At 36.4% G+C, this 24022-nt stretch overlaps 1 protein-coding gene and 1 long non-coding RNA gene across 4 annotated transcripts; both read right to left on the reverse strand.

The window, feature by feature from the left end:
• Positions 1 to 789: 789 nt before the first annotated feature.
• Positions 790 to 22345, reverse strand: LOC126823557 (solute carrier family 22 member 7). Of its 3 annotated transcripts, XM_056101805.1 has the most exons (9): positions 22217 to 22345; positions 21377 to 21893; positions 20159 to 20580; positions 4053 to 4286; positions 3712 to 3846; positions 3278 to 3366; positions 2419 to 2539; positions 1767 to 1839; positions 790 to 1296 (listed from the first exon to the last, which is right to left on the reverse strand). In XM_056101805.1, exons 2-9 carry the CDS (start codon positions 21680 to 21682, stop codon positions 1096 to 1098), a joined length of 1581 nt encoding a protein of 526 aa, XP_055957780.1. In that variant the 5' UTR covers positions 21683 to 21893; positions 22217 to 22345; the 3' UTR covers positions 790 to 1095. The 3 variants fall into 3 exon arrangements, 2 of the variants coding, with proteins under 2 accessions (XP_055957780.1, XP_050408423.1); XR_008788501.1 differs by having other exon boundaries at positions 3278 to 3846; XM_050552466.2 differs by lacking the exons at positions 790 to 1296; positions 1767 to 1839; positions 2419 to 2539; positions 3278 to 3366; positions 3712 to 3846 and having other exon boundaries at positions 3908 to 4286.
• LOC126823558 (uncharacterized) lies at positions 11900 to 19232 on the reverse strand. The gene is made up of 5 exons (XR_007681214.2): positions 18105 to 19232; positions 17764 to 17802; positions 14899 to 15030; positions 14124 to 14199; positions 11900 to 13323 (listed from the first exon to the last, which is right to left on the reverse strand). It is a non-coding gene; the product is annotated as an uncharacterized LOC126823558 (long non-coding RNA).
• Positions 22346 to 24022: the final 1677 nt, after the last annotated feature.

A 24022-nucleotide genomic window follows, 5' to 3' on the forward strand; every position in this document is an offset into this window, starting at 1 on the left:
ACATTCACCAAAAAGCATGATTTTTTATGGAATAACCGAAAATGACATAACGGCGGGGAACTGTTATAACAAGTGAAATCATCGGATTGGGTTGAACTCCACAGAGAAGGCAGAGGGATAGCTCAGTCTCCGCCCTCGCGCTGCTAGATCGATTTTAATTTTTTTTTCTTTTTGCCATGGGCCTGGGCTTTCATAATATTTCTCCGCCTTATCTGTGTAATTTGCATGACGTTCACGCCCCTTGCAAGGAATATTATGTCTTCTTCTGAGCCACCATGGCTTCGAGTGATAGAAAATAAATTATTAATATTCGTTTCTTCTTTTTTACTTTAAGATATCTCAGGGGCGGCAAAAGAGCTTGGTCATATGCAACAGAATTCCGTAATGGCGTGTCCGCGTTGCAACACCCAAGGTAAGTTTCATGTGAATTTTATTTGAAGTGTCTCGTATTGTCTATAATGGGAAAAGGATGGGTCGTAATATTAAAACGAAACAATGGATTTGGTATGACTATTCTTTGTTTGTTTAGGTTGGTACTCGTCAGTGCTGGGCAAAATGGTATATTGCGACAGTCGGCGATTTCTACAAATGGACGATCCTTTGTGGAACGAAACTTGTTTCCCCAGTGGAGACAGCAAAACAAGACCACCACCACCACCACAGGCTCGAGATATGAACGTGGAACAACAAGTCTCGAGGGCCTTAACTGACTTAACGAATAACAATAACAATCCCCGAGCAAGGTAACCTTTTACACATTGTATATATTTATTTATTTTCATTATTCCTTTTTAACTGCTGTGCTCGTAAACAGTCTCTTGATCCACACGGTAATCAACGCTGTGTGGAAGGCAATAAATAGCACATTTTAAAACCCCTGAGTGATGAGTTATTTTATCTGTATATCTATATGTCATATTTTCAGAATAAATTGCCGTATTAAAGATGTATTAATTAAAGAGCTGGAGTTCTTGTTATAATAGTTTAAAAATAGATCAAATGTTTGCGTATTTAATTGATTGGATGAATCGAGGTCACGTGGGTGATTTACAATCTAAATTGAAATAGTGTGAAAAGTCCTAACATTTAGATGTTTTAGACATTATGTTTTTCAAGCTCTGTCTTGGTTTGTAATTTTTCGTTAACCTCTGACAATGTGTGGTCAAATGTCTTCTCTGTATTAAGGGTATCTTCGAGCGCCTCACCACGTGTTTCCGGTAAGGTTAGTATAAAACACGTGTCTATGGTCATAAGAATACAGATAATAACATACGGGACATAACCACCTTTAACAGCCTGTAAATATAAAGAAATGGTGTATTAACATAAACCACAAGCAATATTATAGGCGAGTCTATGAATTAATACTGGTCATAACACGCAAAACTAGGTACGCTCTAATACCGTAATAGGGTATACTCGAAAGTAGTGACGAGTGACAACTATAGGTCAAAGGGTAGGGTAAGCTGGTAAGTAGTTAGAATGACGACTGTAGTACATGGGGTAGGGTATGCTGGTAAGTAGTGACGACTGTAGTTCAAAGGGTAGGATATGTTGGTAAGTAGAGACGAGTGTACTACACGGCGTAGAGTATGCTGGTAAGTAGATACGAGTGTAGTACACGGATAAGAGTATTTTGGTAAGTAGAGACCATAGTAGTACACGGGGTATGCTATGCTGGTATGTACTGACGAGGAACGACTATATGTCGGGTAAGCATCATTCATACCCACACCCCACCCTACACCTTTTTCTTGTCTACTCACCAATGATATAACTTGTGAGGCGAAGATGCCCCCCAACCTTGTAACAGTTCCTGCACTACCGTAACCAAGATTTCTACAATCAACCAATATTATATATTTATTATCAACATGACGAGAAATAGAACGTGATTTAATATATGGTTTTTTTTTAAATGTGTAATGTGTATTCCATTCTACTGATCAGATAGATTACAGTGGTTTAATAGTAAAATAAAGAAACAGAGCGGATGGAAGTTTACATTTCGTCCACAGACAGAAGAAATCATAGCGGTGGACACACATACTATGGGTACACTAGTTTACACGTCTTAAAAACATTCTTAACAAATATCGCAAAACTTGTATATACATCTAGAGAATGAAACCCGGGTTATTTCCCTTTAAATGGCCGTAAGTTGATAGATAGTAACATTTGGTTTTGCTTACAATCTGTCAACGTGTACATCAAATACTTGCACACATTCAATTACTGGACCAATAGCTCAAAATACACACGTAATAAACACAACAACATAATATGGAACACAATTACAATTTTAGAATATAAAACACGAGCACTGTCTTTCAGTTTAGTGCGAATAATCAAGGCTACTAACCGTATAATAATCAAGTCTACTAACCGTATAACTGTATAATAATCAAGTCTACTAACCGTATAACTGTAGGATACAATTCAGCAGTAAATGGAGACAAACATGACCAACTACATGTTGAACAAAAATTCGCTACCATTGCACAGATACTGACGTAATAAGCTTTGTGTTCTGGTGGGGCTGAATCGAGAAAATATATTTAACAGTTTTATTTTGTCTTGGGTAGATTTAAATACTCCTGCAGATTGCTCAGGACTGGTTTCATTCCCCTCTACGACTACATACAACAAATATAGTGACCGGAAGTAGAAAATGGTCAGTACAGTCGCATGTGTAATAACGTGAGGTATGAAATCTACAAAGTCCTTGAGTCATCCATGTTGAGAGCCACAATTAACCCTACACAATCCTCGAGTCATCCATGTTGACAGCCACTTGGACGTTTAAAATATTAAAATATATCAAATATTGTAAACATTGTTTAAAACTGTATTACAAAATGCATTATGATATATTTATAATGATTTAAATGTGACTCTGAATTAACCTAGAGTTTTTATATCATCACAATAATCTTTGTCACCTGTCTATACAGCTCGTTTATTAACGATATTATTGATTGTACATATATATTTATTTCACCCATTTGTACATTAGGTATTTGCTTGAAAACGACTTGTGAAATGTTATTGAAACGTTGCAGTATAATAAACCAAGTGATTGTATCCATAATAAGTGTTCTAGTATTATAATCAAGTGATTGTATCCATAATAAGTGTTCTAGTATTATAATCAAATGTAACCCTAACCCTAACCCTATTATAATCAAATGTAACCATAATCAAATGTAACCCTAACCCTAACCCTATTATAATCAAATGTAACCCTAACCCTATTATAATATACAATTCTACTTACCGATTAAAGACGTCAAAATAGCACAAAATGCCCCCACAGATACACCTATATTAAACATGGCTACAGACCATCTTCTTCCAAAACGTTTTCTAAATAACAGAGAAGTTACAGATATTGAAAATATGAACATGGTCGGTTACAGCATGGTTATGTGCGCCAACAGACTACACGAGACCATGTCGATTACTGTATGGTAGTTTAACACACGCATTTTGCCACACAACAAACTTTTCCCTGCCACGTAAAAATGGTATGATTAAATTGCAAAAAAAGAATATCTTTTCGACTATGTGCTGGGTTATTCTTTATGCGGTGAGAGAGGGTTAAGGTTACAAAAATGGAAAAAAAATCCACAAAAATGAGTCCTCACTATTTGAAAACTGGCGTTTTTAATTCGGTCACAAAAAGGACAAATAAACGTAATACTGGCTCACCTGTTGACAACGAGTAGAACTATAAAGGATGCTGGAATCTCCACGATAGATACTTGAAAAAAGTTGAGATAAAAATTGCCCGACATATTTTGTACTCCAAGGATAAGACACCAGTAAGAAACAGAGGAGGCGAACCTTTTAATTTAAAAAAAGATAGAATAAGCACCCATCCCCACCCCTACCCCTCTAGCTTTATTTTCTCGGTTCTATCTGAACAGCCCTTTCATCTACAGAAGTAAACTTGGAACAAAATAATGGAACCTATAAAATGCAATAAACTATTGTTTTACCCGAATCATTTTATAGCTAGAAGAGTTTGGAGTGAATGACTTTCTACTCACCAAGAGAACCAAACACGTAAAGTTATCAGAGAAATTCGTTTGTTACGAAATAAATCTAAATGACTATAAGTTGAATAGGTTTTGTTAATCCGCCGTTCGTCCTCGGCCACCAGTTCCAAGATGTCGGTGTTCGGTATCGGTTTTTTGTTTCTCCTGGCTATATTACGTGCTACAGCCGCGGCGTCCTCCAATTTTCCTTTTACCGTTAACCATCGGATACTTTCTGGTACGAAACTAAATGAATAAATTTAAAAAGTAATCAAAGATTTTAATAAAAAAGTCTCAGTAGCTCAAGTTAAATATATATTTCATCAAGTCATGTGATACGCAAGGCTAATAATAGATTTTCGTGGCATGGGGTAGCTTTCTACCGAGTAAAATATTTTGAAAGTGATATAAAGCAAAGTTTTGATAGATAAATTAGCTTGAATATGTTTTTATTTCAAATATATCATCAAATCGCATAGTTTGTACGTGTGAATGTATCTTTAACAAATATATCATCAAATCACACAGTTGTTACAGTATACGGGACATTCTTCAGAAAAAGTAGGGGATATTCAGAAACGATACAAAACTGCGGAAATGCACTGCTGTTTTTATTAGAGGTAACTAGTGTATGTTAATAACAGGCCAATTGCCTACATATCAACATAAACAGTTCATATGGGCGGCTTATCTGACGGCCCCATTTTACTCGCAAAGAGATACACTGTCAAACGTCAAAATGGACGTTTATGATTTTTGTCTTAATAATGAGTAATTGCTCAACCAAACCTCAGAAATTCAGCAATTCGTCATGGCATGCTCCTAATCAACCGTCCAATCACAATTTGAGGCAATCTGACCCACTCCTCTTGCAGTGCCACGGCCAATTCTTGCAGTGTTGTCGGTTGACGTTGACGTCGACGAACACGTCTCCCGATCATGTCCCAGACATGCTCTATTGGGGAAAGGTCAAGACTCATGGCTGGCCAAGGCATTTGCACAATATGGTGACGCTGGAGGTAGACATTCATGACACGAGCGCGGTGGACACGGGCATTATCATCTTGAAAGATGAAACGTCGACCTTCACGTTGAGCAAAGGGCAGAACTATCGGTGTCAGGATGTGGTCACGGTAGTACACACCAGTTACCCTTCCTTTAACAATATGCAAGTCCGTTCTGCCAGTCATGGTGATTCCTCCCCACACCATAACAGACCCACACCCGAATCTGTCATGCTGTCTGACGTTAACGTTAGCATGATAGACTAGGCCCGATTATGGATAAAAGTAAAGCAAGGGGCATTTTTTAGTAGGATTTGGTATCCAGGCTATTTAACCTATTTCAAGGGTGCTGATTACGAAACAATAGGATACCAAGCTGAAAAAAGTGTTTTTGACCCTCAAAATTGAAAAACAAAATGGCTGCCAAAATTGCATCAAATTGTGACGGGTGTGCACAGTATTTGTGTCTATAATTGTATTAATCCTTTTTAATTTTTGAAATATTGACTTTTCAAGACATTCAAAAAATGCTGATCATGAATAAATAGGATTACAACCTAAAAAAAACTTTGGGACCCCCAAATTTGAAAAACAAAATGGCCGCCATAGTCGCCTAAAATGATGTTATTTGTGCACGGTACATCACCAACTGAGATTGTTTTCTTGTTTATATTCTTTTTAAATGCGACTTTATCAAGACATTAAAACACTGCTGTTCATAACAATATTGGACATCAAGGTGATCATAATGTTTTTGAACCACAAAATATAGAAAACAAAATGGCCGTTATATTCGTCTCTACTAGTGGTAGGTGTGCACAGTGTATCATCATCTGTGAAACTGTCACAGTCGTTAAACCTGTTCTTTCTGATTAACTGACGTCATTGTACCCTAAAAGGTATTGATATACAAATACACAAGTGCATATCTTCATGAATACTTTTAATCCTTTAGAAAGAAAATATCATGGAAATTTTCTTAAACAATCAACAATCAACACAAATTATCAAGTGAAACAGACAAATATCATTTATAAAAGTCGTGTGAAACTTCTGAAGTCATGCTTTGCAATTTGGTAACGCATAATCACCATATCTAGCTTCAATAAATTCTACATTTAATTATATTTTGAATTCATAAAGTAGGCATCTTTCTGACTTGCGTTTCAGTTCAACTACTACACATTCGATTTGTCATTGAAACAACTTTCTTCATCACCAGGCGTTCTGCAGCCACACGCAGCTGTGCAAGAAAGTTTTGATCCACGCTGATCTCTTAGTGTGGTCACATAAGTAGGATGTAGATTCACAGCCTGCCAGTGCATGAAACGGCAACAGTGATGCAACCGAATGTACTGGTATGGTTTTGTAAACTTTACCAATTGGAATGAACATTCTTTTCTGGGCAGTTCCTGTCAACATCCAGACGTGGTCAGCTTTGAAAGATGAAAAATGTGCCAAAAGAAGCAGGAGGACATCTGTATCTCAGGCAGCCACTACAACCGTGCCTGAGGTGATGTTGATGACATGAAGGATAAGATGTGTGTCAGCTTCCTCATGGGTTGACCTTAATTGATCCAGGTTTACAGTGGACTTGGAAGACTTGACTTCTTTCTAGTCGACAAAGCCACCAGCTACAACTACCTCTTTATCATGTGGAGCATTTTCCAGTAGCTCTTCTGATAAGAAACGAGCAAGGTCAGCTTTGTTAGAAGTTAAGGCTATGAAGTTGGTCTATGAGTGAGGAAGTGGCACATCTCTACCTTCCACAAAACGTCGTATTGGCCTTGTTGTTTGGGACCTTCGCTGTCTGGTTTGAGATTTAATCGATTCATCTCTGTATCTGTCAAACACAACATCAATCCACATCAGAAGTTAAGATGTCACCCAACACTGACTTATTCCCTGACCTCAGAGAGCTGATGGTTTCAGCAAGAGCTACTGGCACTGACATAGGTTCATGGTTTAAGATGTTTTGAAGATCCACAACACGTCCAGCTGCAGATGAGACGATGAGACGCTGAAGAACATTTCTATCTGCCTTCATCACTGTTCCATTGTTCTTAGTGGTATGCTTATGTTCAACATCGTACAGGTTCCCAGATGTCAAGCAGTTGTTCCTTTTCAATGGGCTGTATATACTTTGTCTTGGAGGTGATTCTGTTCTGCTGAGTAGACGACAGCTTACAAAGTCATCAAGCTGTTGCTGACCAAGAACTTTTGCATCAAGTAAGGATTCCTGTATCTTCTCGGTTGCAAGGTCTTTTGTGGCAATGTTTTGCAATACATTTGGTTGAACATCAGGCGTGAATACTTTGAAACGCTGTAATATGGTTACAAGAGTGTCTTCGTCTGCATTATCTCGATGTTTCCGTCCTGGTTTTGCTTCGTTGTGACCGAGAATATCCTTTGGATGCACGTGAAACATATCATGGGTGTCTGCTGCAATGTGATATCTGAGATTGTATGATAATGCCCATCTCTTTTGCCAGTGCCATTCAGCCACTCTTGCGCCTGATCTGGATCAACTTGATTGAATTTTCGCTCAGATCTTTTCACTACAAAGTTTCCCTTCTGAAACTCATCTTGAACCACATCTGGTAAGGTCTTCATATCTGCCACATATACAGGACCACATCGCCCATAGTTGTAGTGATCATACCGAAGGAAGTAGGGTAACATACATGTGAAGGATTGAAGGTGCAGATCCCATATTCCATCTCTCTGAGCTCGCGTGAATTTGAGCAGATATAAAATAGAAGTATTTCCAATGAAAGGCAGTTTTCTACCTTGAGGGGAAAATAAAAGTATCATTTTAGTTGTAGAGTGTAATGGTATAAATTTACAATGTGTTAATATGAAAACAAATCAGTATTTTCATAACGAAAATAATTTCTTCAAACAATTTGTTTTATTTGTGATGGTCCAAAAGAATTCATTTTAGCTTGGTAAACAATTTCACTGCTGTTAGCATCTATAAAATGTTTGAAAAAATCACATTTAAAAAGATTATCAACAAGAATTCAGTCTCAGTTGATAATGTACCATGCATAAATAACATCACTATGGCGGCCATTTTGTTTTTCAAATTTGGGGGTCCCAAATTTATTTTTTTTTTAGGTTGAAATCCTATCTATTTATGATCAGCATTCTTTGAATGTCTTGAAAAGTAAATATTTCAAAAATTAAAAAGGATTAATACAATTATAGACACAAATACCGTGCACGCCCGTCACAATTTGATGCAATTTTGGCGGCCATTTTGTATTTCAATTTGAGGGTCAAAAACACTTTTTTCAGCTTGGTATCCTATTTTTTTGTAATCAGCACCCTTAAAATAGGTAAAAGAGAATGGATACCAAATCCTACTAAAAAATGCCTCAATATCTTTTATTAGAGCCTTTTTCCAGAATTGGGCCTAGTCTAATAACACTACTGATAGGCCTCTCTGTAGAAGAAGTTCCCAAAAAATATTATGTTGACTTTTCGAGAAATAGACCTCTAAAAATGCTCCAAATCGTAAAAATACGACGTTTTCGATTTTCGATCTCATTTTTCGGCTACCCCTGACATTTCAAAAAATGATACAGTGGTTTCACACAACAGAGTACCCATTTATCTCTCGATTGAGAAAGTTTTAAAAAAATCGTTGTGGGCGTTTCCGAGAAACATGCGTCTAAAGTTGCTCGAAATCGCAAAATACCTTACTTTTCAAAGTCATATAACTTTTTTAGTTTTTGATAGAAACTTGTCGCTGAAGTACCATCTGATAGACAATTCAATTGGCTATTAAACGATATAAAACTTGAACTAAACGTCAAGAACACAATTGATACATCGCATTTTCCGCACAGGCACCCACTTTTCACAATTTTGTCAAAGTTTGGATACCTTTCTTGACTACTTCCGGTGATTAGAGGATTTTCATTTATAGTTCATGGACTGGTTTGTTCCTTCAACTTCATATTCCTGAAGTTTCAGAAAATCGTTGGGGCCGTTTTAAAAAAATAAGAACTCTACGATTTGACCAAAATGCGAAAAAAGTGAAAAATCAAAGTTAAAATTTCAGAACAAAACTTATATTGTTGGAATATAACTGAAATATAACTGAAATTTCAAAATTCCCAAAAATAAAAATTTTAGAAAATTTTGAAAATTTTCCATTTTTCACCAAAAAAATGAGAGCGACAAAGTTTCTAATTCCCACCGTTTAGAACTGCTATCTGCTAAAATTTCAGAACAAAACTTATATTGTTGGAATATAACTGAAATATAACTGAAATTTCAAAATTCCCAAAAATAAAAATTTTAGAAAATTTTGAAAATTTTCCATTTTTCACCAAAAAAATGAGAGCGACAAAGTTTCTAATTTCCTCCGTTTAGAACTGCTATCTGCTCAGAAATGTCTCCAGCTATCCAAAAATGTAAATATCTGAAGAATCCAATGAGAATTAAGAGAATAATGGCCGATTTTCAATTTTCGTGCACGTTAAAGATTTGACGCATTTCCGCTATGCGCACAAATTTCGAAATAGCTTTAAGCAGTAGCTGCACACCACTTTTCCGACAGAAAATCAAATTTCAAACCTCTATCTCTTATAGTTGCTGAGATCTAGCTTCCCCCATTAAAAAAAATAATAATAATAATAACTAGAATTGCGCGCAATGCTGAAGGCTTTCACGGTCGCAAAGGCATCACACGATCGCCAGATATATGACAAAAGACTATCCCCACCACTCCCCCCAACCCCCCCCCCCCAAAAAAAAACCCCCACACTCTAGCATAACTCAGATATTGACCCCTAAACATGCTCCAACTCGTAAAAATACGCTGTTTTCAATTTTCGATCTCTTTTTTTTTTTTAGGTTGAAATCCTATCTATTTATGATCAGCATTCTTTGAATGTCTTGAAAAGTAAATATTTCAAAAATTAAAAAGGATTAATACAATTATAGACACAAATACCGTGCACGCCCGTCACAATTTGATGCAATTTTGGCGGCCATTTTGTTTTTCAATTTGAGGGTCAAAAACACTTTTTTCAGCTTGGTATCCTATTTTTTTGTAATCAGCACCCTTAAAATAGGTAAAAAAGAATGGATACCAAATCCTACTAAAAAATGCCTCAATATCTTTTATTAGAGCCCTTTTCCAGAATTGGGCCTAGTCTATGACGCTCATTTACACGCCGGTGAAATCCAGAGCAAATCTGGACTCATCTGAGAACATTACACGCGCCCATCGACGATTACCACAATTTCTACCCTGCCTACACCATTGACGCATGTTTGCCATGTGCTGGCGAGTTAATGGAAGCGGAGCCACGGTGGCTAGGTGGTTAAGACGCTGGCTCGTTAGCCTGGAGGTCGGGTGTTCGATCCCTGCATTGGCGAAGAAAGTTCATCTGGATTTTCCGACGTGGTTTCCCCTTGTCAGTGGTGCAGAACGGAGGGCCCGACAAGGACAGTTGTCTAGTCCTGCGGATGACACGAAAACCCGAGGTCCCGTGTATACATTGGAATGCACGTAAAAGATCCCTTGGCAGTTGGAATTCGAAATAAGAGTAGGCGATAGTGCCGCTGCCCAGGCAAAATTTCCCTCATAGCACAATGTATGGCGCATGCCCGTCTTCATAAACCCCATTTCATTTCATTTCAGTTAATGGAGGCACAACACGCGGTCGTCGCGCATGCAAATGGGCTGCGTGTAGCCGATTTCTAATCGTTTCGGGTGTAACTCGAATTCTTGAAATTGGTACAAGTTTACAGAAAGCTGATTGGCCGTTTGCCCTCGATTTCGCAGGGCCTGTGTAGAACCCATTTTAGGAATGCCAATAGCACGTAGACGTCCATCATGTTGAAGACGCCTCATTGCAAATTAAACGTAACATACTAAAGCAAAGATACGCTAAACAGTAAATCTTATGTAAGAATCGATAGGAAAGCAAACATGGACAGGATAAACCAGTACACGGCAGTTTTCATCAACCCTTCCTTGTCAAATGTGTCAAATTTGACAATGAACCCCTCCCACGTGTATGGCGCTATTGCGCTTCGCACGTGCAGCTCAGTGGTTCTGTTGGGGCGACAAGTTCTTCATCTGTGAACATACTCTCAAAGCATTTCAAGTGTCCATGACTTTTTATCATATCACAACCTGCATAGGTATTTGCATTTCAATATTCCCTACTTTATTTGAAGAGTATATATATACACTGAAAAAAAACTTGTGTTGAAAGAACACAAACTTGTGTTAAATTCAACACAAGTTAGGTGTCTCTATTTAACAACACAAACTTGTGTTAAAACAACACAAAACTTGTGTTAAATGTTGAAACAACACAAAACTTGTGTTAAAATGTATCAAACAACACAAAACTTGTGTTAAAATGTATCAAACAACACAAAACTTGTGTTGAAACTTGTGTGAAATCTACACAATACTTGTGTTGAAACTTGTGTTGAAATTTCTGAAACTTGTGTTGAAATTTCTGAAACTTGTGTTAAAATTTCTGAAACTTGTGTTGAAATTTCTGAAACTTGTGTGGTTTCATACAAACTTGTGTATAACCATCATCAAAAACTTGTGTTGTATTTTTCCCCAATTTATATCCAGCATAGCAACCTTTCTATGCAGGACCCCTCTCTTTGCTCTGTTAGACCTGTAAAGTTTGATAAAAGAAGGAAACAAAAAAAATTTTTGTAAGATTATTATTTATTCATAAAATCATAGGAAAAAGTAAATTAATACATCAAAACTAAATAGATATTTGAAATGTTAACAGAAAAACAGAGACTTCAATTCTAATACAAATTATGTTGTGTTATATATAATGACCCCTCCCCCCCCCCCCACTTTACCCATCACAAAATATAAAATAGCTATTTAAATTGTTCTTTACCCCAAAACAAGAACTGAGAATATAAAGATATGTACACAGTATCCCTACCCCATACCCCAAAATATATAATTCAAATATATCTAAATTTAATAACATCCAAACTAAGCACTAATAAGATTAATTATGCACTAAATTGAAACAATTTCAAAAACTGAAAAATGCTACAAAATCACACTACAAGTGATTTGTGAGGCATCTAGAAATAACTAGCATACACAGAAAACTAACAAAAGAAAATTGCTCTATTTTGCAGGAGTAATAAAATGATGTAGAGCCTTTTCCTCATTAAAAAAACCCCAAACAAAATGAATATTTTATAAATAAAAGAAGCAAAGCATCAAGATTACAGGATTGAAATAAAAAAATATCATATGTACAAAAGATTTATATACAATCACAAGTCATAAGCCACAGTGGTTCAGTGAGCATAAGGCGTTGGCCGCGAAATTTCAACTGGATTTTCCGGCATAGTTCCCACTTTTCAGTGTTGGATATGGCAAGGGATAATTGGGTACAAGCCCAGAATCAAAAGAGAGAGAGACAGAGAGAAATGGGGTTTAACATCTACTCGACACAAACTAGATCATTTTGGGATTAACATATGGTTTAATTTTATTTCAATAATTCGCTAGCGCGTAGGGGTCTTTAGCAGTGGGAGGAAACCGGAGGTCCCGGAGAAAACCCACAAGATTGGACAGGCGACCCTACTCCTTGTCTACAACCGGGGATTCGAAACCATGCCAGTTGACTCAATGACAGGAGGCCGTATGATACAGCATGCACGTGCTAACCATTCGGCCATCCACCCCCACCCCCCAGAATTGAAACCAACCCAACTGCGTACACTTTGAAGAACCCTTGAAAATTGAATTATTTGAATCAATGACAGACCTTCTGATCAAATGTGTGCGTGTTAACCATTCGGCCCCCCTGGGTACCCTTTAAAGAACCCTTGACAGTTGAAATATTTGATATAAGGGTAGGGTAGAATCACTCTAAGAACACAGAAAAGCAGGATATTAAAACGTATTTCATTTCATAAGCAAGGGAAAGTCACCTTAATGTAGGTCAAGGTTTTTTGTAATTCTGGGTGTATTTGATCTACATTTGGTTTCTAGTAATGCCTATTAAATACTTTATGATTTCCGACCAAATTCTAAGTGATTTATATGTCAGTTTACTTGCTATATTATACATACATATTTGAAGAGAATTAAAATCTAATTGTGTTTTGGAAGAAAATTTAACATTAATAACAAAAAATAAATATTTAAAAATTGGGTCAAATGCATTCTTTCCCAGAAGTATAAAATAAATTGATGCTTGGGTTCTCTTGTTGTTATCATACACCAAATACTCTTTCAAGGGTGTTCCAGCCTAAAAAATAAAAAGTAGGCAATAAGAATACAATGTTTAAATAAACAATTTATTTTGCCACATCGAGACTGAGTCTCTATTTGGTTTCAACTTTGCGTAACGCTTATTGTGTCTTGTCCACTTAAAGACCCAGGCAGATTATTATGCTCAAATCAAATGGGTTAAAAGTCAGAAAAATGAAATGAAATGGGGTTTAACGTCCTACTGTTCTGCTCCTATACTGGGCTAATAATGACGGGCATATGCCACACAGTGTGCTATGAGGGAATTTTTGCCCGGGCAGCGGCACTATCATCTATTCTTATATCGAATTCCAACTGCCAGGGGATCTTTTACGTGCATTCCAATATTCGTCTCATCGGAAGGACTAGACAGCTGTCATTGTCAGGCCAAGTCAGAAAAAAGTCTTGAGATTTGGGACTGAAGTCTCATAATAGGTCAACTATTCACCCGGTTCATACATGTATTGTCTGCAAATCCAGATTCCCTACTACATCATTGGCAGCACCTATTTACTTGGCAATGTCTAATTATTTTTGGACCCATTCTTATTTTATTTCCATTGACAACAAATTGGATATTACCCTTTAAAATCTATTGAAATCTATTTGAAAAGTAAAATATTGTCCATCATTATTTTACTGCTATTTACTGTAATGGATGTGATTGGCAAAAATCAAGCATGCCAAGTACTTGAAATAGCTGAGTCCTAGGCATTGCCCCAAGAAGAATAACTAGATTACCAAGCAAGTGTATAGAACTAGTTGATGATTAAAAATACAAATATGTATGTTACTTACATTTTACCTGATTATCAAGCTCTGTGAGAAAAAGTTTCCATAATATGAATAGCCATTTTCAACTGTCTTGATCTTTCTGATGTAGTTAACGGAGAAAAAAAACATACTATGTATTAGTTGACTTAAATCGACTCGACAGTTAAAAGATGAAAGTTTTAATTTAATTACATTGTATTGTAATGTGTTGGTTTGCTTTGTCACAGATGAGACAAAATGAAAAAAATGAAATGGAATGGGGTTCGGCGTCCTACTGTTCAGCTCCGACTGGGCTAATGAGGTTGGGCATATGCCATACAGTGTGCTATGAGAGAAATTTTGCCGGGTACCGTGACCCTAAGGCCTACTCTTGTATCAAATTCTAACTGCCAGGGGCTATTTTACATGCACGCCAATGTGTACACGGGACCACGTTTTTTTGTTCAATCTGAACGACTAGACAGCTGTCCTTGTAAGGCCCTCCGTTCTGCATTGTCTTACTGCAAACCCGCGACCTTAAAATATGCGAACCAGTGTCTAACCCACTTGGTCACCGTAGGTCCCCACAGATGAGATAGTCATATCTACATGTATCTGGACATAAGTAAGATTCTGTCTGTGCACATACATGTACTTCACAGTTTTACTATACTAAACTGAATTTTAAATTCCAAATAATAAAATGAAATTAAGGTTTATGTCACATCAGCTCCAACCGGGCTATATTGTGCCAAACACATTATGGTGAGATTCTAAAATACCACAACAACAATCTTTTCTATTAGAATTGAACACTCACCCTCAAAAAACAACTATGAGAAATCATAGGTGCTCAAATCACCATTTCTTCAGCTCTTTTTTTCCCATATTTGGGTTTTTTGACTTATTTTATTATATGATCTTTGATTTGCTATGGCATCTAATATGGAAACTGAAAAATATAAATATGTGACATGTAATTAACTGTTTAAGATACCTTACCATATACAAACTGTGTGATATCTAAAACCATTTGAATCCCGAAGATCTTACCGAAGCCGTGAAAATCTGTTTTAATAACCCTTGTTTGTCATGTGACTGGACTGTCACAGTAATTAGAAGAGAGCCATGTGGCTTAGTGTGTAAGGCACTGGCTTGCTACCCGGGAGTTTGTAGGTTTGCTCCCAGTGTTGACCGAGAAAGCTCATTTGGATTTTTTAGCATGGATTCCCTGTCTAGTCGTCATGGTGACTAAGTGGGTAAGACGCTGGCTCGCTAGCCTGGAGGTAGGGTGTTCGATCCCTGCATTGGCCGAGAAAGTTCACCCAGATTTTCCGGCGTGGTTCCCCCTTGTCAGTGATGCAGGATGGAGGGCCTGACAAGGACAGTTGTCTAGTCATTCGGATGATACGAAAAAACGAGGTCCCGTGTACACGTTGGCGTCCACGTAAAAGATCCCTTGACAGTTGGAATTCGATAGACCGCAGTGCCGCTGTCCGGGCAAAATTTCCCTCATAGCACACTGTGTGGTGTATGCCTGTCTTCATTAGCCCAGTTCGGAGCAAAATAGTAGGACGTTAAACCCCATTTCATTTCTAGTAGTTTCAATGGAACACAAAACCTGAGGTCCAATTGGCGTGCATTTAAGCCGATAGTATGGTAGTTGGAATTTGTTGGCTGTAGCACCCGTGTCACAGTTCGACTGCTAGTTTGTGATACCCACTCGATATAAATGAGTGGTGATTGGCTAATGAATTCTAAAATCAGACGAATGCTTCGGCGAAGCGGACAGCAGGACACACCACTCAAATACAATTCGACCAAATATATTAAACATGTTTGATTCGGGCGTATGTCAGTGGATAAACTAGGTGAAGTTTAGCGCCAATTGATTCAGCCGAATCCTTTGGCTAGTTTATCCAGTACTGACGATTTAAGTTTGTACTTTCTTTATATGCAAATATCACATTTGAAAGAGGCTGTAGGCCTACTTTCTTTATATGCAAATATCTTATTTGAAATAGGCCATTATTATGTGATTCCCCACTTGAATGTGACTAGGAATAAGGTCGCCTGTCCAGCCTTGTGGGTTTTCTCCGGGTCCTCCGGTTTCCTCCCTTTGCTAAATACCCCTAGGGTGTATTCGAAACAGTGTTCCGGTGCAGAGAACGGACGGAGAATGGGTTCTTGTCGGACTTGAGCAGTCTGGAATGCGTTCACGAACACGTTCCCGTTCTCAAATCCCACACTACCTCATAGCTGGTGTGAGGGAGAACAAACATGGTCGACGCATCGATAACTGCTGAGAAAACAGCATCATGGGTGCATTTATTAATTTAAAAGTTTAATACCGTTCGAAAATTGGATGTAGTATGTGGCCAGTATAACATCAAATAAGTTAGGTTGCCAGGCAACGAAACATATGCCCACAGCAGTTTAATCGTTTGCTCAGTCAACAGGGATTGTCGCATATTCATTCTTTTGTAGGTAATGTGGGCATTTACAAGAAAAGATTATAATTTTTGTCGTTTGTGGGTTTACAAAGGTTCTACAAACTGAAACAAGGGCCTTAATTGTTGAAATTTGACAGATTTTTTTGTTTTGTGTTTTACTAATTTAAATAATGCATACAAATCGGATGATAATTTTGTTGTTCGCGCGTCCACAAGGTTCGAAAAAGTGAAACAAGGGCCACAACTCTAGACATAATTCACGGAAATCGCAGAAATTTAATAGACGTCTTCGTTTTACTAATTTAAAAGATGCAAATGCATTTCACAAAGTGAAACAAGGGCCATAACTCCAGAAGAAACTAACGGAAATTATTGAAATTAAATAGGATTCATCTCATTAAAATAAACAACATATCAATTTCAAAATAATCAGGTCTGTAGACGACGGACAAACCTACGGACGAGGGCGATGACAATATGCGACCACATTTCCATGTGGGCGTATCAAAAGGTGATGTAATCGTCATCCAAAGAATTGAAAAGGAGTAAAATGGAGTCATAATTTATCATAAGTATGCCTAATAGCGAAGTCAATACCAAACAAGTTATCGTAACAGATTGTATAAATTTAATTCATCTTGTTACCATGGATACCGTTCTCTCATGTTCGAGACTCATGAAAGTGTTTTCATGTTCTTCAGCCGTTCTCGAACCTGCGCGAACACTGTTTCTAATACACTCCTACGGTACGCGCAAGCAAATCATTCAAATAAAATTGAACAATATTAGCATCAAAATTACCTAGCGCCAGTAAGTATAAAGGATCTATCCGACAAACACTAACAACAACTCTAGGTTTATGCAGAATTAATATAACACAACATACACAGATGGCAATAGAATGAGACAGTGTTCAGGAAAAGGGCGGAAACGGAAGAAGACTACCCGTCCTACTTGATTCTAGGACATAAAGCATGGGCCTACTTGATTCGACCTTGTCTGCGATATCACCTCGGTGGAAGCGGACGTAAAATACAACTAACCCATCATTGATTCGACCAATTTAATACAAGGAAATGAATGGCATAGTTTGTGTCAAGTGAATTTAGTGAATTTTAAACCCCATTTACTCGCCCTCTCTCTACAGAGATAAATACTTTTCCTGTTACATACAATAACAATTATTGGCCATTATTTAAAAAATATATTAAAAGGAAATGAAATTCTGTTACCTGTTTTTCTTTGTGTAGTACATATGCTAACATCAATGACTGGAAAAAAAATAATGAAACTGTAGAGAAACTTCTGAATCATTGAAAGTCTAATTATTAGGCCTACACATTGATGACATTGATATAAAAAAAGGCTGATTTGTTTGTTGTTGTTTTTTTCTTTTACAGAAATATTAAGATTACATTTCAAATAAACAACTAACACAAAAGTTAGTATCTAGCTATAGTCCATGTCTGGATATACATTTCTCCTTTTTTTTGGCCCGAACGTCTATAAAAATCAAAGATGGCGGCCAATAATTGCAACCGGGCATTACTATAAAATCAAAACAGATTCTTACCTGCTGGTCCTAGTCGGGGGTTTCTTGCAATTATAAGTATTTGAACAACGGTGTAGCGCCGATTAGCTAATAATAATTAAGCACGATTTCAGAAAAATTAAGACAGATTCATTAGATTGCTGAATTAGCGGAACACTTTTAGAACACATCAAAAAAAATTTCTTTGTGGCGCCATTATATAAATAGAATTTCGGTGCAGTCAGTGGCAGTGGTTCTAAATCTGACTGTTTTAAACGAAACGAATTATTATATACATAGAAGCAATATATACATGCTAAATTAAATACACGGTTTTATTTTTTGTAAAAATTTACAAACCTGCGGTCTGGTATTCTATGTGACCATTATAATTTTTTTTTTAAAAATATCACGGCTAAAGCACTCTGTTGATGCTAACGTCACTACATCTAACTGAATGTCGCTGATATAATATCAAAGAAAGAATTTGTCGCAATGACTAAAGTATAGATACTTCTTCTTAGTTAGTTGTATTTTACGCCCGCTTCCACCGAAGTGATATCGCAGACAAAAAGTATAGATAACTTGGAGAACCATTATATCAATAAGTCGATTATGAGATACACGTGGATGATCAATTAAATTTGATTGGTTACTTTTCAGTTAACCAATACTGTCCAATTTCGATTACATCAACCAATTACATTATTAAGAGTTTTACTCATTTTTTTTGTTCATTGCACATTGAATCAATTTTCGAAAACACCAGGGTGCTGAAAATCACATGTACACTATATATTCATTTGGTCTATCAGTTTATTGGGTCAATAAAAAAAGACAGACATTTTAACTATACAGACAACTTAACACCAATTAACATTCAAGTCTGTCTGGCAAATGTCTGATTAATTGGTACTCACTCCCTTCCAGTGATTTTCGAGATGTGAATTAAGCCCTTTATTACTTTTCTTAAAACTTGACGACTCCCGAATTCAGACTTTGTATGGAGTTTTTTTCTTAAAAAGAAAACAAATCGTGGAAGGTACACATTACTTGTGTTAATGATATGAAAAAACACACAAGATTTTATAAATCGACACAAGTTTGTGTTAATGCAATGCAAAACAACACATAACTTGTGTAGATTAGTTTTAACACAAGTACTTGTGTTGAGATCCAACACAAGTGTTTTTTCAGTGTATACATGACATGCTAAAATTAAAATTTGTGTTGTATAACCTGATAAGAAAATCTAAAACTATTTATTTTAAATACATGTAGTTTAATTCTTTGCGAGGTCAATTTCGATCTTGAAATTGTTTGTGCTGTGGCTATAGAGTCTGAACACCACCTCAAAGATTGAGCAAGGGCTGTTCCTAAGGTTTACCCCATTGAACATTTGAGCTTAACCCACGAATAAGTGTCCTTTTGTGTGGAGGCATCATATAATTGATAAGGTTAGATACAGCAACAAGTTATATCAAAGCCTAGATACGTCAACGAGTTATATCAAAGATTGGAATTCAGCAACAAGTTATATCAAAGCCTAGATACGGCAACAAGTTATATCAAAGCCTAGATACAGCAACAAGTTATATCAAAGATTGGAATTCAGCAACAAGTTATATCAAAGCCTAGATACGGCAACAAGTTATATCAAAGTCTAGATACGGCAACAAGTTATATCAAAGCCTAGATACGGCAACAAGTTATATCAAAGATTGGAATTCAGCAACAAGTTATATCAAAGATTGGAATTCAGCTAGATAACCTAATAAAGAAGGGGGTTGGGTGGCCGGATGGTTAGCACGTGCGTGCTGTATCATAAGCCTGTCATTGAGTCAACTGGCGTGGTTTCGAATCCCCGGTTGTACGTGACAAGGAGTAGGGTCGCCTGTCCAATCTCGTGGGTTTCCCCAGGTCCTCCGGTTTCCTCCCACTGCTAAAGACCCTACGCGCAAGCGAATTATTGAAATAAAAATTTAATTAAAAACCATATGTTAGTCCCGAAATGACCTAGTTTGTGTCGAGTGGACGTTAAACCCCATCTCTCTCTCTCTCTCTCTCTCTCTCTCCTAATAAAGAAAGTAACTTACAAGAAACCTAAACAAATAGGAAAAGCGATAATGCAGACGATGATCTTAAAATGGCGCCAATTCGGGAACAACCAGGTGACCAGTGGTAGAAATGGGGATGTTCCAGCCCAGACTGGATATGCCCCTAGCAACGCTCGCCACTTCTTTCCAACGAACTCAATGGAAGCCGGAAAACTCACAACAATCGTGGCACCACCTGAAAATCCGATACCAAATCTCATGGCTGCGAATACACGCCAAGACTGCGACGCCGCAGAAATACCAAGGAAGATGATATGGAGAAACTGTATGACATATAGTGTTCTGCGTCTACCGAATCTGTCTCCGGTATAACTTACAACAGTTGCTCCAACTAACGCGCCTGACATTTGAACAGTTGTAATTGTAAAACTTATCCATCTGTTTTCGCATACTAGGTCCCACTGTAAAAATAAAAACAACCGAATGAAATAAAATGAAACATCTGCGAGTCGAAATGAGGTAATTAACATAATTCAATATGGCGGTCACCAGGAAGTTTCTGTGAGTGATATCTTTAAGTAGTGTGTTTAGTGGTGAGACAATAAAGAGATTTTTTTTTTATTAAAATCTTACAATACAAAGTGGTAATAGTAGCGAAATCTTCCGGAAATAACAAATTTGACTAAACCAATTTTTAAAAAAACAATTTTCAAATAGTACCGGCCATTTTTGTCCAAATGGCTGCCGAATTTGGTAATAAAATGGCATTGTCCCCGTATATAACCAGTCACTATCTCGTAAGATATGACTTTATTATATCTTTCATATGGTTTTCGATGTTTCTGGATTTAAAAATGAATTTTGAAAATCCAACATGGTAGAAATTCAAAATCCCCATACTTGTCAGATTTGGTTGAAATTAATCAATCCGTTTGGACGAAAAAATGTCAAATTCATAAATGTTCCCAATCAAAGCTCCTGCTTTCGATTGTCTATTGCATCAAGTAACATCACGTGAAAGGTTGTGTATACGCACGAATCGTGCAAAATATCTATCAATAAATACGATAAATGTAACTCTTTGATGTGCCCATGAACCCACGCCTTTCGAACCAAATAACCTTTTAGGAAACATTCTTGCCAGTGATCAACCAAATTTTGTTAAAATCCACCCAGCAATTTTTATTGAAGATGAAAACACCGAGTTTTCCGCAATCTAGAGCCACTGATGGAAAAGTTAATCAAATATACAATTACCTCATTCACGATGGTTCGTTTGCTCAAATCAAACACTCGTGTACAATTTGTTGCGTTGCCGGAGCCATAGCATTGGTTCAAACCACTGATGTTGCCATTGTTAACTAAGTAGGATGTCGCGTTGTTGTCATAGGCTACGAGATCTGATGTTGTGGAATCGCACCACCAATCAGGAATAAACCCAGTGAAAGCCATTTCCATCATGGTGAAGGCAACAGGAATCTTTGTTAACAGGTAACAGGCCACGATGGCTATTTGGTACCAACCAAAGTCACCTATGTCGACCATCAATTGGTCTAAATGCATAATGTCGATTTTAACCAATTTACCAGGTTTAATATAATAAATATTTCGGGCTAATTGATATTGGTCTGGGATGCAAATAAACGGTTTACATTCAAGGCCGAAACGTTAAAATAAAATGTACCGGGTTGAATATAATAAATGTTTCGTGTCTGTAACTATGTGGGCTAATTGATACTGATCTGGGATGTAAGTAAACGGTTTACATTCACGGCTGAAACGTTAAAATAAAATGGAAATGACGATACAGTATTTATTACACAAATTATTTCATTAAATGAATACACATTTCATTGATAAAATAACAAATGGTGTTTATGTTACTCATGTAAATTGCAAACAAACAAAAATAATCAAAGTTAACTTTCTATAAATTCCACAGTGACATCAGTATTATCTTTGAATCATCGATCCACGTCTGAAGAATAAATCTTTTTATCCATGATTCATGTTTTAATTTTTTAAATTTTGTCAACAGGGCACCTTTCGAAAAAGAGAAACAAAAACTTTACCGAAAATAATTATGAATCTGTTTACCTTAATGGATTTATATCATATCATTCTCGTCACATATTTCCAGTTGATCAGTGACAATAGAAAACAGCTAAAAACTCAACACAATATGATCGGAATTATTAAATTTAAAATACCAGGAATGTTTCTCGCGACGTGTCAACCACGTGTATGGGTTCAACAGATATATTAAATATTAAATACATTTACGCTGTATTGTTTAATCTACCGTGAATCACAAATATGCTTAATTGACCTAAAGTATTCGCATATTGTAATACAATTATTAACTAGCATATCAACATTGTAGTGTGCAGATATATTGATAGACCTATTATATGGAGTGATATACTGGAAGCCATTAAACATGGATAGACCTATTATAGGGCGTGAAATACTCACGGCCATTAGACATGGATAGACCTATTATTGGGTGTGAAATACTCACGGCCATTAAACATTTAAAAGCTAGTAAAGCGTATGGCACTGTTAACATGGTAAATAAATTATTTATACATTGTAGAAATAAATTCATTATCATGTGTATTATTATTTTTCAATAATATATTAAGCTCTGGGTGTTATTCAACTTCATAGTGTATAGGTAACATTGTACCAGTGTATAGGTAACATTGTACCAGACAATTATAGAGGTATCACCGTATCAAGTTACCTTGGTAAACTTTTTACATCAATTTTAAATACAAGGATATTAACATTTGATAAACTTAATAACGTCAAAACAAATTCACAATTTGGTTTTCGAAAAGGTCTCTCCACTATAAACGCTATTTTTGTTTTACAAACATTAATTAATTGTACATTAATTAACGTGTTTATTATTGTTTTATTGATTTTGTTCATCGTTCAAGTCTCTGGTACAAATTAATCCAACAACTCGCGAATAGAATGGCTGGAGAGTGATTTGAAGCAAATGTTTGATAGATTATCTTTTAAGCTACGGATCTAAAATCTGAGGCTTTCATAACGTAGAAAGAATTCACAGTTCATTTTTCAAAAAGCTGATGAATGTTCGCCAATAAACACATACTTGTATGATTTATTATGAACATGATCGTTATCCAATATATATTATCAGAAAAGTTAGAACATTCAAATACTTTATTATAAGTTGGCTTCAACTACAAATGTATTGTTAAAATCAAGTTTTAATGAGTTAATAATTGTAAATATAAAAAAAAAAGATTCATATAATATGGGTCTTAGTTATATCTGGGAAAACAATCTGTTCAGTAAGCAGTCATTTATGCTATATTTCCATATCACAACAATCACAATATTGAAATTGAAAAGGCCACCAAAGGTGACGTTTAATAAAATGCAGCATGAAATTAAAAGCATATGAAAAATAAGCATGTACTAATTTAAATTGAAAACCGTAGAGGATACAATACAATTTAGCTTTCTGCCAAAGTGGGGATCTGAAAGATTCCGCCATAAAGATTATGGATATTATAAAAATTATGGATATCCATAAGCTTCCCCACTAGAGGCGAAAGGCTAAAACATGTTTTCTTTATAGAACATGATTTACTTTAAATAAGGAAAGGAGTCACACCTTTATCTTAAAATTATTAAAAGTGACAGCAATCCATAAAATGGCCAACAAGCGATAAAGGCAGTGTTGCAATCAATACTGTAGACTAAAACATATTAATAATCAAGTGAAAAGCCTTAATGTGAATTATGTACAGCCCATTATGTACATATATTCCAATAGTATAATTACGCAGAACAATTCAACATAAACATATATACGTCAAACCTAGTTGCAAATATAGAATATGTCTCAAATCCCTTTAAAACGAA

This window comes from Patella vulgata, chromosome 6 (assembly GCF_932274485.2).
Source record: "Patella vulgata chromosome 6, xgPatVulg1.2, whole genome shotgun sequence".
NCBI lineage: Eukaryota > Metazoa > Mollusca > Gastropoda > Patellidae > Patella > Patella vulgata.